We start from the raw sequence: 19,680 nt of genomic DNA, 5'->3' as shown, positions 1-19,680 counted from the left end.
TATTTTTCTGCATCTTTAAATATCTATTTTTATATATACCTTAGGGCCTACCTTTTAAGTGAAATCTAAAAAAGACCTGCTTTACTGTAACACCAATCGAATACTTTCATCGAGCAGCATTTTGTTACGTCTCAACATTTCATGGTACTTAGGTAATACTTATGCATACAACTTACTATATAATGATGTCCACAAGACTATTCCTACGAGATGCCATACAAATGTTAAGACGATAACTGCAATTTTCCGGGCCAATCAATAGGATTTATTTAAGAATAGCAAACATATATCGCCGCTTATCTAACAATACCGCGTAAGTTGAGTTAGCTTGGTTCAGGATTATTGTTACATTAGTTATAGACACAATAAACAGCTCGCTTATTATTTTATACCAAAGTCGAACTATAAACAAAGGTTTTACTAACATACTTGATATTTTGCATAATATGGTAATAGTATATTTCGATTGTCCTGAAAACATTGGTAATTTTACTTGTTGTTTTCAAATACATGTAATATGTACTAATTCATTATCTGTGCATGAAAAGCAAAAAATGCTAGCCTGATTGACTAACTTATCTATAAACGAACAGGCAGATATAACCTTAATAAACCACTGTACCTGGTTATAATTATTAACAGCCTTTTGTGTCCAAAGATAAAAATCAAAAGCAAATTTAGACGAAACTCTTGAACACGAAGAACTGATTTTTTTGACTGACTGACTGGACCTTAATAGAAAAGAAAAAGAAGTAAATATACCGTCTATACCTTTTGAGGAATTGAATACAAATAAAACCCTCAGCCTCGTACCGAGTAAAATAACTGTAGCAGACATTTTCGCAGGATAGTGTGCCGTCGCAAATTGCAAAGCCACTGTGCTCTCAAAGGCATATTAATTACTAAGTTACCTTTACTTCAAAACTTAAATAAATATAAAAAAAATAAAAAAATTAACGATTCAAGCCAGCCTGCAGCGTCCGGAAAATACATGTAAATATTATTTCATTAGGGCGAAGTATAACCGTTCCAATACATTTACATATGTTTACCATTTCATTTAATTGTTTTTTTACATAGATATCCCCTCAGAGCTGGTTCTTAGATATGATTAAATGATTTACGGCTATATACAGGCAGGGCTCTGGGCATTGTTGTTAATTGTTCACTTGTTCAAATACAAATGTATAAAAAATCTATATTTATAGTACAGTACAAACAATGATTGCCGAATGAAATTGGTTCAATGGTCTTTATCGAATTCGTGCAAACAAACTTAATCAAATTGTTTGTTTGCCCGGGTTTGATACGAAGATAAATAGACAAAAATTATAATTGTTTAGGGTTAAAAGCTTTTGTAATAAGGTTGTCCAGTTCTCGTATTCCGATAAATATATTTGTACAATAAATAGACTGAACTAGACCACTTGCCACCAGGTGAGATTGCAGTCAAGGGTAAACTTGTATTTGAATAAAAAAAAATATGATTGATTACATTTCAAATTCAAATAGACTACCAATAGGTCTGTATAGGTACATTTATTAGGTTACTTTACTTATTATCCTTATGACAATTAAAATCAAAATTCACTGTCGTTTATGTTCTTTGGTGTAGGTACTATAGACATGAGAAGTGAAAAAGGTTTTTTATATAGGTATACTAGAACTATGTTCCCCGCTGTTCCACCCGCATTTAGTTTACGACATAACGACATTTTATATTAAAGTTTGCCGCGCGGGCACCTTACTCATAGACGTAAACTCCCCTTCCGTACTAATCTATATTTTTTATTATCAATTAAATTGTTTGTCGCTGATTATATAATATTAATGTAGGTTTTATTATAGGAAAAATCCATTTAAAAAATGTATTATTTCCGGGCCGATATTTGTTGACTACAAAAACATTGTGGCGGAAAGGATAGAGCCATTCGATAGCCATTATGATATTGATATCGATCTAATACCTGATAACGTAGGATGACATTTCCATTAATGTGCAAAAAAATTTATATGGATCCTATTATTTGTGACGCGTCGCCAATATCTGGATCATGAATATTTTTTTTGGAATCTATTTGTAACGGGGTTCAAAAAGGCGCGTAAAGAAAAGTACAGTAGAATAAAAACTCTTTCTTGAATAATTTTCTTGAATATTGAATATTTTCACTTAAACCAATATGTTTAAATTATGCATTAGACTTTGTTAATTTTAATAATCGAACTAAGTTATTTCCAAAGAGAAAGATTTGGCCCAACTTCGAAACTAATTAATCGAAGTCCCCGAAGTTCTTTTATTTATTTTGGAAATGAATAATAGTCACTCTTGCAATAATGTAAACTCAGGACGAGATTGCAGGATTCGAAACCCATGTTATTGTACTTTAGACGCTTTTTGCTAAGAAGGATCATGTAATCCAGCGTAAACGTATTGTCTAGATTTAAAAAAATCACAACCTATACCTTGTGGTATAGGTTGTGATGTTTTTAAATCCTCCTCATGTGCTCCTCTCCTTACTCCTCATATATACAAATACATGAGGAGTTCGAAGCTCTTATGAGAATTGACACTTTTGTTTGACTAAATCCCCCAATTCCGGACAATTACCCGATTTCAATCTAACTCAGCTGAAATATTACTGATAGGATTCAACTAGTGTACATCAAATGCCATGCTTATTTCTGCCGCCATTGATTTAATATGTTATTAGTATTTTAATATGTATGTATATTGCCGCTAAGCAGTTGTTGCAATGCTGTAGTTCGGTGTAATTACAGGCCATGAGGCTTAGCACCTACGCCTCCGATTGGTGGATACAGATCGGCACTTTGTATTAGGCCATGTTCCTTGCATGCCCTTAAAGTGTTGCGCCGATTATATGGTTTCCCGCTTACCATCAGGTTGGGCATTTGCTTGGTCCGTCAAGTATTACTATTAAAAAATAAAAATGAATTGTCTCCTACTATTTACAACCCTCCATTCTGCAAATAGTGAACCACTTGTCAATCTAAAAATTAATAAAATATTATGATTGTCTTGTTTGTTATATACAGCTTACACTGAGAAATAACCTCACTACTATTGCACACACATTTCTAATCAAAAAACACATTTCATTGTTTCAGACACAAGCCAAAGATGATCTTCCAAAACAACATTCGGTTAAGAAACAAACAAGTGACATTAAACCGCAGATAGGTGTAAAGACCATGATCTAATTCCATAGATCATGCAACTAAAATAATAATCATATAAGTCCTCAATTCTCCATCCGCAACGTTGCTTCCTTTTTTCACTATATTAAATAGCATTACGCAAAACAAGTGCCTATATTTACTTAATAGTTACCAAAAGTACAGACAGACATAAATATTTATTGAAGCAATCATATCAGAACTACTATATAATAATATCTTACTGCCTTAAGTGCCAAGAGATAATTTAAAAAAATAAGGATGTCACACGGATCGGTGAAAAGCGCAAAGAATGGAAACAGCTCCCAAGCCGCCGAGGCCGTCGAGACTTCGAGGGAGGGCTCTGAGAGCCTGCCGCCCCCCCCAGACGGAGGGTGGGGCTGGATGGTGGTCTTCGCATCCTTTATGATTCATATAGTCAGTGAGTACTTTCAATTCTCTTATTCTTTACTCTTTTCAAAAGGTTTACACGTACAAAGTGTAAGTACACATCGCATAACTATTATTCTACAACACGAAGTGTATAGCAGCAAAATTTCAAAAACTCAGTCAGTGGGGCAAAGGGCAGTCAGTATGTGAGCAGACCGCTATTTTGCTCCTTAATTTTCAACACCATCATTCCATTACCTCTTCTTAAGATGATAAGAGTTTAGGTCATAGTCAACCAAGCTGGCCTTGTGCGTATCGTTGGACTCGCCCTTGAGATCATTAGAAGAACTCTTTAAATCATTCAGGTTTCCTCATGATGTTTCGATCACTACCGTACTCCCTAACAGGTTAGCCCGCTGCCATCTTAGACTCCATCATCGTTTACTACCAGGTGCGATTGCAGTCAAGGTCTAACTTATCATCATCATCATCATCATCATCATATTAACCCATTACCGGCCTACTTCAGGGCATGGGTCTCCTCCCACATTGAGGAGGGGTTCAGACCCTAGTCCACCACGCTGGCCCAGTGAGGATTGGTGGAAATCTCAGGCATGCAGGTTTCCTCACGATGTTTTCTTTCGTCGTTGATGCAAGTGATATTACAATAATTTAAAACGCACATAACTTTGAAGGGCTCAGGGAACAGGGATTCGAACTCGGCCCCCGAAAGTCAAGTCGAGCTTGAAGCTCGACTATCACCGCTCGAGGGCTAACTTGAAGGGATCGAGGGTTAAACTTATAACTGTATAGTATCTACACAAAAAGTGAAACCTCACCAGGAACACTACGAAACCCCACCATTTGTATATTTCTTGCAGAAACAACTAGAGTTAAAAAAAATGGTGGTTTTAATAACAATCGGTATTAATCCCGTAAACTGAAAAGATCTGAGCTCTTAATTTCAGAGAGAGGTCTACTGTCAGCAGTGCAGTTAATAGTCAGATAATGGTGTTGAATAGAAAATACCACGCTTTAAGTTGACTCAGTACGTATTGCGTGACGTTTTAACGTAAGGCATGTTAAAAGTCTGACCGCATAGCTCTAAAATATTCATACAAGAACTTCAAACGAGGTAAACAAATTTCGTTTCAGGAGCGACGTAAATAAATTAACATTTTTATTAAAATGTAGATTTGTATTTGCACTTTACGTCTTATGTAATTTGTTATCGCTCTTAATAGGCTGCTAGGGAACGCTAGAATTATGTTTGTAATTTTAAGCTATACAATGCAACGTGTAAATGAAAACCGAAATAATACTTCAGAGGTACATTATTTACTGTCTCTGAGACTTATCTGTAAAACCGAAACGCTAATAGTTTTCGGTGTGTCCGGGTAGTCAAACTTAGCAGTCCAACTAATTTGTCGAGTAGGAGAAATTTTTCCACATGTTCAAACTTCTTAACATATCAAATAGTTTTTGAGTAAAGAATTGCCATAGTTTTTACTGAAATAAATCAGATACAGCCCTAACTTAGTGTAAAAATAGAAAAAAAGTACTTACACACGTCGCGTATCGTCAGTACTGTGCACGTGTCGGTGTTTTGTCTTCAATAGGGTTGTTTCTTCAATAAGTAACTGAGAATGTTTTGAATTAGTTTATATGGAACTAGCCGTTTCCAGCCCGCTTCGCTGGGCGAATTGAAAAAGGAAATAAATTACATGTTTCATTTTTATTTATTTTTTTCATATTTTTATTATTCTCCTTTTTTTATTTTTGTATGAACATAAATAGGCCCCGCGGATAGAACTGTAAGCATCGATATTGTTTAGACTTACTCAAATTCCAAATTCCATCGATTTAGCCTGTATCTTTCATCCAGGTGATTTTTCTCACTAATATTCATTGTAACTTTCAATGTGCAATCATTATAACATTTCCGTGCCTTTCTTCCAAAAATTAATAATAATTGACATGAAGAAAAAAATTTGAAATGAGCATTGAAAGTTTAAGTTAAAGTCATTGCAAGTCTCATATGTGAAGTTGAAATCTGTCTAGGTTCAAGTGCGACGAATTTTCTGTTAACTAAAATTTTCTCCGTGACATCAATTTTTTATAGAAAATTAATTGTGCATGTTTTTTATGAATTCTATTGGAATAAGTAACTAAATTTCTTTTCCACATCTCATGTGCTTGGAAAATGCATTCATTTTAATCTGTTACATTTCCGCGATCCCGCAATAAAAGAATTCGTCGGTTATGTAGTCTGCAAAAGTAAAATGAATGTAAAATTCTTAGTCCGTTGATTGGATAGCTACATGTAAAGTTAAGTTTTTGAAACCTCTCAATGACTTTTTCTCCGCTGCCAAAAAGACGATTGTTGTAAGGAAATACACGAATATCCCTACATACACGAAGATCCCCACCAAATTTGGAGTCTGTAGAAGTTACAGGTCAGAAATAAAAATTTTAGATTTTAACACCCACCCCCGCAATTCCTGTCGGAAGTAGACTTTATTGAAATCCATTTTGAGATGTTCTTTATGTGAATAATAAAAGATTCCTACCATATTTAGAATTTTTAGAAGCTATATTTCGAAATTAAATTTTTTTTATTGTTAACACCCACCCCCGCGAACCTTATTGGAGGTGATTCATTGTAAAATCCGCTCGAAGATCATTTTTATATTACATATAGAACACTCTCACTAAATTTGGAGTGTATAGGAGCTATCGCTTGGAAATTAAAAATTTTCATTGTTAACGCCCCCGCAATCTTCTTTGGGGTGGGATATCGTAAAATTTGTTCATAAATAATTTTTACATCACTTATAGAAAATTCCTACAAAATTTGGAGCTTGTAGGAGCTTTAGCTGGAAAATTAAAAATATTAATTGTTAATACCCACCCCCTCAACCCCCTGTGGGGTGAGCTATCGTAAAATTCGTTCATAGCCTATTTCTACACCTCTTACAAAAGATTCCTACCAAATTTGAAGTCTATAGGAGCTATAGTTTAAAAACGGGAATTATTCATTGTTAACGCCCCCGCAATCCCCTTTGGGGAATGAATTTCTTAAAATCTATTCATAGCTGACCTCTACATAGCAAAAGTAATATTCCTACCAATTCCTAGAAACGTGAGTTTCTAAGTCTTATGGTTCCCGAGATTTCGTGGTGAGTGACTATATAGATGGGAATTCTTCGATTATCATCGAAATTTTTAACTTTTTATCGGGCTTTTTTTTAAAATTTTCTTACATACAAAACTTTCTCCTGACAATTCTGAAGATAAAAAAAAGCCCAATTGGTCCAGCCGTTCTCCACTACCATGAGTAGATTCTTAGCTGAATGTAAAAAACCATAATCCGTTTAATACACTCTGTTGAAATCCATGAAAACAAAAGAATCAAGAGAAAATGCTTATCTTTTGTTTTTATTAGCGGGATAAATGTTCATAAAAGTAAAACAGCAATAAAAAAATGAAGGAATGTTGGCATTCAAAAAATAGATAGCCATAAACCATCTAGGAAAAATTTCGCATCGAATGGTGGTAGTTTCATGTCGATACGATCAGTGGTTTAGGCGTGATTGAGCCTCAAACGAAGACCATTTTCATTATATATATATATAGATAATAATAACAATTAATACTACTTTTGATTTAATATTTTTACAGGGTGATTCCTTATGAAATATACTTATGCACCCTTCAACAGTATTTCGGAATTCCGTTACACGTTGTATATGTTCCTGATAAGGCGATTTTACAGAGATCATAGATTTGTTTAAGCACTAAGGCAAACATTTGTTTTAGTTCAAAATACATTTTTTTCAATCCGCACTAGGCCAGCGTGGTGGACTACGGCCTTAACCCCTTTTCATTCTGGGAGGAGACCCGTGCCCTGTAGTGAGCCGGTAATAAATAAATAAATAATGAATAAATATACTCCGACAATACACACATCGCCATCTAGACGCAAATTAAGCGTAGCTTGTGTTATAGGTACTAAGATAACTAATAAGGTAATAAGGTAATGGGTTGATATGATGATGATGAAGACATTTTTGCTTTGTTATTTTCCAACTAAGCTTAAACATCTACATTAAATAAATATTTATCTACACATCCAAAATTTTCCACCTTTTTTTACTGGAATGTTTTTGACTAAAAGCGGCCAAGTTTCCTATTGTTAGATGAAAGTGCATAGCCATTAGCCTAGTGTGCACTGACTTTCTAGTATTATAGACCAATATGATGTCAAAGCTTTGTTCCTACAACTAGTTCTGCCCGTCGCGCCGTATACTAGAAATGTTATATTTAGTAGCGAAAGTTGATGCGTGGAGGAAAGCCAAACAGGCAATCTTCGTTTCGTATTTTCGAAAGCCTATCTGTTAGGACTTCAGCGTCGCTTCTTTCGGGGGCAAAGAGTTTCATCGCCAACACGCATGACGCACCTCTAACTTTTAGGAGTTACGTGCCTTTAAATATTACTTGTTTAGCGGCAAAGGTAAACATCTTAAGGGAACATGTCTGGAAGTTCGCAATAATGTTCTCCAGGACGTGCGAAAGGGTGAACCTTAATCCTAACATTACTTAATCCTAACCTTTTTCTATTATTTGAAGACAGGCGAGCCCTGTGGTGGTTCGTATTGGGTTTAATGAAAAGCATTCTGCGTTATTCTAAGACCTAAGCTTTAATACCAAATATCACCTAAATCCGTTTAATTTTATTACAATTCTTACTAGCATAACATAACAGAATTGTAATAATTGCTTCCGATCTATTTCATAGGAATCGTGCATTTATTTCAAGTACTAAAGCAGCCTTTGTATTTGGCAGGTCTAACTCTGTGCAAAACAGCACTTTAATATTTAGCTTTGTAAGCTTAGGACCACTTACAAGACCAAGAAATGCACTCAGTAATTATGATATTGTTTTTTCCTAAAGCAAATGCTACACCAAGGCGTCAAACCAAAGTGGCGGCCTCATTAGCAGCGTGCAAGTTTGCGTCCTACCTGTGACAAGTCACAAGAATTGTTTGGCGTATTATTTGATTGGTCAAGATTGCACTCAGCGAACGACCAATTTATTTATTTATTTATTTATACTCTTCATTTGTACGCCACTCAGAAATAGGAAAAAAAAGAACAATCAAACAAGAAGCGCGCGTTAGAGCAAGATTCTCGTGGCTGGTCGGATGCTAGACGCAAACTTGAACGCCAATAAGTACGCAGGTTAGACGCGACGTTGTGGCATTTGCCACAACGTCGCGTCCAACCTCATAGTTTTCGCCTCTTCTGCGACACTATGAGAACGTTGATTCTTTGTTCCTTTAACAAGTATCCTTGTTCATCGTATTTAATCACTGCAAGTTCCCTAGGTTAATGTATGTCAGTGAATTATTAATACAGAGGCGCTGACCTCCTCCCGACCTCGAGCGATATTCAACGCACTTTGCAACCACTACTGTCTGTATATAATACCAATACTGTAGTAGATATAATAATTCTAGGGTTGCCATCATTCTTGATTCTACCTTTGGCATATTCTGATTTATTTGATTAATACAATTTTATCCTCACGGCTCGCTGATTTGTCGAAATTAACTTATTCAAATGAATAAAATATGTACGCCTATGCTCGTCCTACCATCGCGAATTATTGAGTTAGGCCAACTAATTTGAATTCAGGGTCCTTAGTCATGAGCTTGTTACCGAATGGTACAACTTTAACAAGCACTTCCTGTTGCTAACAAAATCAGAATATTTTTAATCGGTCATTCGAATACATGGTTATCTGAACGCTGCCTGTGACATCAATTCACTTACATACGGCTTTAGAACGTAACAATGTGACCATAAAGGTTGTCGATTGAGCTACGCAGGTTTGGAAACAAAACTTTTTTTTTAACAAAGCACTATAACTTGCTGTAGCTGGACTTACTGGTCGGAAGTTACAACGACGATCCCCCCCCCCCCCCCTACAGGTTTTTATTTCCCGTTGACCTGTCCTCCATCGTATGCACTTTCCAATCAAATCGAACTTAACGTGAGAGACGCTGCTAGCACATGTGATCATGTATGTGGTGTAATCAAACAACGAATACTTGACAATTAACCAATTATATTTTAGACTTAAATATATGGTACATATTGCCAGTCCAAATCGTGCATTGACTGCAAGCTTAGTATACTGAACATGTGTTAGGTATGAGTCAATCAATTTTATGAAGTTAGGTTTGAAATAATGACTTTAAAAAGTTTTTTCTTTGTCGAACATTTTATGAATCAGACTCAGCGTTACGCTTGAAAAGAAAATGTTATTTCAAAGATCATAACATTTCAATACGAGGAGGATCTTCATATTACGAGCTCTATGCGTTCTTAACGATCTTAATAGTAACTATATATTATATCAATGGCCTTAAGAGTAAATACCCTTGGATAAAATTTTGTTTTTAACAAGAAGACTGACCCATAGCAAGAAATCGGCATTTATAGGACTTGCGCTGGTATTTAAGTAAAAAAATCGGTAAATTATCGATACACAATCTATAGATTACATAATCTCTAAAAATATAGGAAAAGCGAAAGTTTGGATGGATGGATATTTGTTACTCAATCTCGCCATAACAGCTGAACGGATCTGGATGAATTTTGCCACAGGCATAGATTTTGGTCTAGAATAGGTATGCTACTTTCATTTCCCGTGGAGAAGAGTCACTATTATCTAAGGTCGGTAGAACACGTGGCTCGTCAGAATTATGGTTGTACAATTTTGTAAATTCTTATGCTAGTTCAATACACGAAAACGTTAAATCTTTTATAAGACTGCTAAACGAATCGTTCGTATACGTAATGCTAATGGCGAAAATCATTTGCCCGCAATCAGTTCTGTGTTAATGACATTCAGGAGTGGCAATGTGACACAAATTACTTCGTCAACATCCCGTAGGGTAGAAAACACTTAACGGAATATTGTGATTCCATCAGTTAATCTATTTGTACCGTGTCGCAATTCATATAAAATAGTTATTTTTAGTGAATACTTTAGTGTATAGGTATCCAGGGCCTACAACAAAGCTGTCAATAATTATGTCAAAATTTACATCATACACTTGGCTTTATAACAATGGCCTTGACAGTATTGCATTTAAATTTAAACCTTAACTGCGTACAAAAAGTATTTTGCGAAGGAAACTTGACATCACGTGACATTGTCAGATCTGCACATATTATGTATCTGAAAAGCAGCTGAAATTCTATCGTCTTGTTACTTACATTTGTACAAATAATAATATGACTTTTTTTCTTGCAACATGTATTAATACATATGTAGGGATTGTAGAACGGGGAGTAATATCCTGGAGTTCCGGGAGGTTGACAACCCTGACTGTATAAATATGGTAAGTTTGCACTTGTTTGCTCGTGTTTATATACGGCCTCTATTTAATTACCCTTTGTTATTGTAGCATTCCTATAATTCATTGCCGCAGAAGTCTCTTGACTTCTAGTTCAGGCCATCATAATAATATTATTATGACGCAAATTTATCTTATTGACATAAAGTTATCTTAACTCAAGATTTCCATAGAAACGCAGTGCTTGCACAACTTAAGTCCGGTTGCGTATGTTAAGTCTTAGATTACCAAGACAGGAGCCGGAGGGTACCTACTTATATAATCTATCTAAAATTAAATGAATGAAATTAAATGAATTTAATGTATTCTGTTGGTCGCAGCGATATAATTAACTAGATAATAGCTTTCTGCACAACTTATCCATTAAACTTTAAGTACGCAAAATCTCACACCACCCCATGAGCGCATTCATCTTCATCCACAGTATGAACGTCCAATTGCTAGCAGAAGGCCTCATCTCTTATAGGTGAGCCGGTAATAGAGCATGGACCCACCACGTTGTTCCGATATGGGTTGCTAGGCTTTAACGACTATTATCAATAGTAGGGTCTCTCGATTTCACGTGCTCTCCGAGGCCAGGGGCTTAACACCGCCAAATTCCTAACTCAGGCCTGGGTCGTTACTGAAAATTGTCTAAACAGAAAAACACAATACCTAATAATTTTCGGTCCGACCTGGAATTCGAACCAAGGACCTTTCGTGAGGCCAACGAGACAGTGTGCGTAATACACGTAGCTAAAAATAACGTACAATCGTGTTTATATATATATATATATATATGTACTAATTTATAAACAATATTCGTTCTATATTTTATAGGATTCATTGATGTCACACCAAAATCATAACGAGATTGTAACTATTGTATTTGCTGTAGCTGTCAACATTGTTATACCAGCGCTTATAATGTCCGTTCCGAAGTAATAAACAAATACGATAAGGAATTCAGAGCAAATAATAATTATAACATGATTGCAAAATATACATTTAAAATACCTCTTAGGTATATATTATATAATGTTGCACAATTAATTGTATAAATGCATTTTAGCCTTAACGAGCTTTAAAACATTAAAAGTGATCGCTAATTTTAAACTAGGAGTCTTTGACTTTATTATAAAAGACTTACAAATAATTATTACTCTTATAGGTCATACAAATTTATGTAAACTAGTAGTATCTCTTTCTTTATATATAAGTATAAATAACTTATTTATATATTAGTATTCATTGTTTCATACACACGAGCTTTCTTAATTAACCACTTCTTATTATACTAATGCAAAAGTTATAATTTAAAACTATAGTTTAATTCGTACTAATATTATGAATGCGAAAGTGTGTTTGTTTGTTTGTCTTAATTTTACTCCCTAACTAAGCAATCAATACACTTTAATTTTGGTTTGAATGGACGGAGAGTAACATAGGCTATTTTTTATCCCAGTAAAACAAATAGTTTCCAAATGACTAATTAAAAACCGTAATAAACGTATAAAGAACGCGGGCAACAGCTAGTTAAAGCTCTGGTAACCCTTAACACAGATAAAATTCAATTGAAAATAATCAATAATTGTGTACAGATGGCCAACATTTAGATATTGTAGTAAGAAATATTTTTTTATATCCATCCTTAAATAACAAATCAACTACTGTAATAACATCCCGTTTGAAAATGAGAAAATCTATTATCCGCTTAATTTTCCAAGTGACTAGAAGGAACCTATTCACTGCCAATGAAACACGCGAAGCTAGTTTCCTGCATCCTATTTCGCGATCTGATAACATCGCGAGCTATTTCTCTGTAAAGTTGCGGTGATAATCGGCTTACTGACAATAAGTCTAGTCTTCCTCAATTTAGTAGATACTAACAAGCGCTATACCAATTATCGCCACAGAGCTCTCAGCTTTTGGATAGTATGAGTAAAGAGAAGAAAATGCACAAGTTACTTTAAAAAAATACTCAAAAGGTGTGCCTATAATACTTAAAGAGCTCTATAGATTTCTCCAGGATCCCTCCAATAGATCTTGACCGACTGAAAATGCGACCACTTGGGAAGTATACCGTATCGAACAAAAAAATAATTTCCTGATCGCTTAATAAATGACAAAGTTCTGTGGTAGCAAACATTAAAAAAAACAGCATATACTGATCACACCGATAGTTGGAGCATTGTAAACCCCTCAATGAGAGAAAAGACTATTAAAAATCACATCAAAAATAGAGATGCTATTTAAAAATAATCTTGTCTGCAACATGAAATAGGTTCCATTGGATAACTACCATAGGATAACTACCATACAAGTACCATTCAATATTATATTTCGGTCTGCTTGACGGCCGACTGGCGCAGTAGGCAGCGACCCTGCTTTCCTAGTCAAAGGCCGTGAGTTCGATTCCCACAACTTTAAAATGTTGGTGTGATGAACATGAATGAATGAAACAACATCGCTCTTTTGTTTAATACTTTGTATTTTATCTTTGCATAGCATTACGATGGGCGGTGCAAACACTGATAGCAGATTCCTCTGTACAAAAAAAAATGTATATCAACTGTTATAAATAATTTTAAATATTTAACCTAAGGCGTGTAGATTAACGTTATTGTAAGAACAAAGCAAATTCTACAACATTCCTTGAATTAATGCTTATATAATTAACGTCATGTAATGGAATTTTTCTTACATATGAAATCGATTAGCACAGCGATTAAACTAATAGCACAAACACTATAGTTTACATGTATAGTACGAGACTAGCTTTCCGCATCGATGTACCTAATCATTATTCTCACCCTTATAAGATTCTACAGCTGACTAATTAAGCTGACTAAAGGTCCCACGTAGGAAATAAGGATTCAGAGCTACAACCCGCGCCATTAAAGAATAGATAAGACGGCTGTCTCATCCGCCCAATATCAGCACGCCCGTATATTGTACGAACATCGGCTGCCTTTTATAATTCCATTCTTTAACGATTTACCACCAAAGATGTTACCACGTACATTATACAATTGTTTTAGTTACTATTATCTTCGCCATTCGCGCTTTGCGAATATCCTGTGGGCAGCATGTTTGATTAGTATCACACTTTAGGGGCCAAAACCGACATTGAAGTTCTAACGTGTTTTCCTAGGCAATGAGTTTTACAACGCCAATTTTCTGAATCCGGGCTAGTATTGTTAATTTCTAGACAGTGTGTGGTTTTAGGTCAAGGTAAAGCTAAAAGTGTACCTGCTGTATTACCCATAGTGGGCCAAATTGTTACTATGACGTTTACGATCTATAGATTTTATTATCTTACCTAAAATAACATATAATATTAGCATGCGAAACGGAAATTCAAGTCTAAAAATAGCCATCGTTCGTTCTTTTCCGAGAATATTTTCCTGAGAACGATCCATAAATACAAGAAGATTTAGAACCCCGCGATTTTGTGACAATGGACATAAACTTTAGAAGCAATATCTGTACGACTCTATTTATGAAGCGAGCTAGTTCCCAGAATTTAAAAAGAATGGTGAATGTTTGTCACTGTACCTGTACTGTAGTTACCGCATAACTTGTTTTACTGCAACTTGAACTAAAATTCTTAAATAAGCATCGCTCACTCTTTGTTGCAATAAAGGCTACAGCCCGTAACTTCGTTTCCTCGTTTTTTCTTAATATGAAGGCTATCTATACTCGAAATGATATGTGGCCAACCGTCCGGAAAATCTATGTATTGATTACAACTAATTAATCTTTTACTAATATTCTTTATCATAAAAGTTTTTAACATGTAGCACGACATACGATAACAATCAATCGCTGTACAAAGGTAGTAGGTATAAAATATATTCTACCCGTGTTTAGAAAATAGACAGTCCTGGACGTTCATATGAGCGGCGTGCAAAGGTTTACGAATTAATCATTGAGTAAAAAAAATCAATATCTTCTTCTAAGAGTTTCGTCTCCTTACGGTAATCATTAGAGCAATTTCAAATTTGAAAACCGCTTCTGTAAATAATGATTTGGCGCTTTAATAGGCGGAAATTTTAATAAAAATCATATAATATTTGTACTATTCAACAGGAACCCTTCAATGGTGTCTTTATGAAACAAAAACGATTTGCTTCTAAAACACATGTAATCATATTATTCAGTGATGGAGTTCTTATATAACATTCTATATCTATATTTTACTTCATGCAGTAATACGCATTCGTCAGGATCACTAACTAAACTATGGAGAATATTCAAAAAAAGGGGTGTATTAGGTCGACGATATCAACTACTACGTAATACTTATCTTCTAACGGATCATTATACCATTAGGGACAGACTTCAATTCATAGATTCGTAATGAACTCATCAATCTTCATAAGCCGATAAAACAGAAATCGGTTGCAAATTGCCTCGAATTTTGTAAATAAACTGTGGTATTGGTTTATCGAAAGCATTATCTACAACAGATACATAACATTATCAGGGCGCACAGACTGTCACGTGGATGTGATTCAGAATAGGATTTAAGATTATTATTCTGTGAAATTAATACTATCACATTACCAGAGGAGGCATCTCGTAGTACTCGATATTCAATAAGCGTTAATACATTATGCAGGGTGTTCCTTTTTTTTTCATTTCGTTAAGGTTTTCTGTTCAAAAAGATGGGGAATTCGTATAAATACTTATGTGGTTTGGTTTACCTACCAATTTGCAGATTAGCTCAGTAATCAAACAAAAAACAACCTCGTTGGATAAGTAACGCTAGTACTAGTAGTTGTTCTGTGCTTGTACATACGAGTAGCATATTCTCGTAGAGATCATTTGAATGCAAATTTTAGGTTGTCCCAAAGGTATGTATGAGAGTTAGATAACTTTTTTCAAGTAATCATGTAGTACATACTTTTTACGTATCATCAAAAGTTTTTATTGTACACCAGAGAAAAAAAGTAGTTACAGAGATATAAATACAGAGCAAGGGAGTACAATGTGGTGGATTTATCGCTACATAGCGATTTCTTTCAGGCAACCAAAGGCGTAAAAGGAAACAACATAGAAAAGAGGTAATAAAACAACATAGAAAAGAGGTGCAATCAATAAGATTTAAAAATTATACAATTATATAAATAAAATATATAACTATAAAATATATGCAATGAATTTTATAAGCAAAATTTGGCTACATTGAGTTACATTATTGCAATTATCTTAAAGAACTAAAAAAAAAAATTAAAACAAATAATAGCCTTTGTTGCTTCGTCATAGTTTAACTTTCTTTTGGCTAAAAAATTGTTAAAATACTTTCGGAGCCTATTGGGTACAAACAAACGAACAAAAAATCTTTTCCCTTTATAATATTAGTATAAATATAGATTTGAAAGTCACAGCGTAAAATTATTATATTACACAAACACGAAATTAATATATTACAGCGTATATTATTTTTAAAGCGAGCAATTTCTGAGACGATTTTGATAGCATTTTGTCTGATCCAAGCATTGCATTGTTAATTTATGAGTTTATCAATTAGAACTCAAGGTGACGGAACCTTTTAAGTCAGCCAGTGCCACTTAACACGGATAAGAATGGAATTGGGACGAATTCAGTCGAGTTGTTCCTCCATTAACCAGATCAAAGCGCAATCCCAGCGCGAATAATTTGATGATCGAGTTTATCCTGTAAATTAACTTTGCCTACCTCATTACAGTACGTTTTAGTCTGTAATTTTAGCCCATTGCAATTTCTGGAAGGGACTTAAATGTTTTTTTATTGTAAATGAAAGCAATAAGAATTATGTAACTATTTCGTATCATCAAAAATTTCTACGGTATTGTGGAGTTAAAAAGCGGTAATCTTTAAAAGCAGAATTTTTTTTTTGCACAAGAAAAATATGACTGGTGAACTTACCTCCGATAGATTCCGATAACTATTAAGAACGACCCGTAGGAGATTTTTAATTAAAAATAAAGGTTTTCTTTATCATGTTCAAGTTGGAATGCTGCTACTGCAATTACGCTTTATAATAACACAGAAGTGTTACACAGCATTATTGGCTCCATTGACAGCCGAACGGCGCAGTTGGCAGCGACTCTGCTTTCTGAGTCGTGGTCGTGGGTACGATTCCCACAACTAGAAAATATGTGTGTGATAAACACGAATGTTTTTCAGTGTCTGGGTGTTTGTCATATAATAATTATCTAAGTGTATTACATTTATAAAAATATCCATCAGCTATCTTAATACCCACGACACAAGCTACGCTTACGTTTGGGCTACATAGCGATGTGTATATTGTCGTAGTATATATTTATTTTTTTATTATCATAGTAGCTATTAAATAATTAAAAGGTTAGTTATGTGATCCACATTCAACTTTACTTACAAAAATAGAAAGAAAATGAAGATTTAAAATGTTTAGAGCCTTACAAATAAACATGAAACAACTTTGGAGTCGTTATTTAGTTAGTGTGACAAAACACTGGATATCTATTTCGTCGTTATACCACGTTTATCTTGCTAATGCTGAAACTTGCTTTTAACTCTTTTACCATGAAAATGTATGGCTTACCTTATACCTATAAGCACGGTCCGGTACAATTACGGGCGGAAAGCTTATAAGCCTGAATGAGCTCCATGACAACGTGAGATCTGCTTGCAACGTGAAAAGTAGGTCGTAGCGGGACGGCGCGTCACGTGCTCCTAAACACGATAATGGAGTTGATTATTTTATACAAAACAGACTTTTATTAGATTGGAAACTTGTGTTTCAGATAACAAACAGTAAAATTTTCAGGAAGGAAAGGAAAAGTCGGCAATAAAAATAAATATCAAGTAAATGTTACTTCAGTGAGTGCAGTAATCTATATGCTATGTTTTTTACTAGGTTGGAAAATGAAACACTATGAAATGCGTTTTTTGAACAGTAATAATTTTCTTACCATGCAGATGGCTCACCTTGTAGTGCTAAACCATCATCGCCCTAGTATAAAGAGTGCTCAAGAGGGTATTTACCTTAGGAGATTCCTAATTTTTTATTATTTATAAGTTTGGCCAATTTAGTTTATAATGTAGTAAATAAGATAATTGTTATTGTTGTAGCTATGGATTTTTATCTGAATTAAACGTTATTATTATATTATTTTTTCGTAATTTTCACTTTCTCGACTTCCTATGTCGGCTGTTATAAATATCCCGTCCCGCAACTCACAGGAAAAAAGATATCTACACCCCCATTCTATGTATCGATATTATGGTGTTCTGTACTTCTTCTTCTCCTCCCTCTGCCTCTCCCTCGTCTTATATTGTGATGAGTCTGTGTATGATTTGGGTAAGATCTATTTATTCCGCTTGATGACTGCCACGTGTTTTGTGTGTAAGTTATGTTTGAGGGGCCTGGTGTACTTGAAGAAATTTGAGTATTTGATGGTTGTTGTGTGTTTTGTACGTGCTGGTCTGGTTGAGTATTGTGCACAAATACAGTGTCACCTAGGACTTTGCTGAGAATGATTGATGTATGTATGGCTGCTTGTTTTTGAAGAATGCTGATGTCAATGTTCGAGTCTTACTTATTATTATTATTATTATTATAAACAGAGCAACACTTCGCAGGGCGTGCAAGCAAAACGTCCAACAAAATGGATTCTCTGTGTTCATTAACCTGAGGCATGGTGTGGTTGTGCGTTTAATTAAACCGGCAACCACGCCCCTCGGATCGAAATAAAGCAACGCTGCTTGGTGGCAGAGCATGGCGATTTATTTCCCTGGACGAGCTCTGTCACTAAAAGTACTACTAAAATTACTACCGAATATAATATAACCTGTATAACTCAATACTAATTTCGATTTCGGAGAATCTATATAGGTACCTACTAGCTGACCCGCGCAACTTCGTCTGCATTAAATCGGATTTAATATCTTTTAGCATTTCTATACCCGTAGTAACTTCTAAACGATAGTTCCAATTTGAATAATTTAAAGATAAATTATTATTTATTTGGATTTGATAGGAACGTCACCATCTTAAGATTGTACCCGTGTTTTGATTGACAAATTACATAACAAAAAGCGGTTATTGTGTCCTAACAATTAGGCATTTAGCCTCCCACACTTTTTTGGAGGTAATAATGATTACTTTAAACTCACAAACTTTCGCATTTATAATATAAGTAGGATGGTTCGCATGCATTCGATCGCTGTCCCATATGCTTTGCGACTCGCTGTTATCTGTGAATAGTTATGTCCTTTATCTCTGACAATATTTATCCGATCTTCATTAAAATTACACAATACATGCTTGATAGTATACACTTTCAAATAAATAAATAATGATTAAAATCGGTTCAAATTTAACGGAGCTATGAAGTAAATTGATAAAAATTTTCATCTCATTTCCCGGAAGAAGCTTATTGTTTATCGGGATAAAAGTAGCCTATATGTTGACCCGGAATATCAGCTACCACTATACTAAATTTTATTTGAATGCGTTCTGTAGTTTTCACGTGATGCCCACGTCTGTACAGAAATCTTCCAGTTACAGTTTTATTATAAGTATAGATATATGGATGGCGGTGAATATATTCTGCATCAGCATTTTATTTAGAAAACCAACAGCCTGTTTCAGTCTTGTTTAAATATCTGATGCGATTCTCTCCGCTCCAATATCATGCAAATTTATATGCTTTCAGAGTTTGTAGGTTGTGAGATT

At 34.7% G+C, this 19,680-nt stretch overlaps 1 protein-coding gene across 1 annotated transcript in view; it reads left to right on the top strand.

Annotated features, from left to right (window-relative positions):
• The window catches only part of LOC120636303 (monocarboxylate transporter 12), a 35,059-nt gene that overhangs the window by 5,671 nt on the left and 9,708 nt on the right, over positions 1-19,680 (top strand). The window contains exon 2 of the mRNA XM_039907728.1: positions 3,127-3,616. Coding sequence (XP_039763662.1) covers positions 3,457-3,616 — 160 coding nt within the window. The 5' untranslated portion in view covers positions 3,127-3,456. The remainder of the gene's footprint in view (positions 1-3,126; positions 3,617-19,680) is intronic.

This window comes from Pararge aegeria, chromosome 3, assembly GCF_905163445.1.
Source record: "Pararge aegeria chromosome 3, ilParAegt1.1, whole genome shotgun sequence".
Classification (NCBI taxonomy): Eukaryota; Metazoa; Arthropoda; class Insecta; order Lepidoptera; family Nymphalidae; genus Pararge; species Pararge aegeria.
The sequence above is the reverse complement of the archived record's forward strand: the minus strand, read 5'-3'. Positions and strand labels throughout refer to the sequence as shown.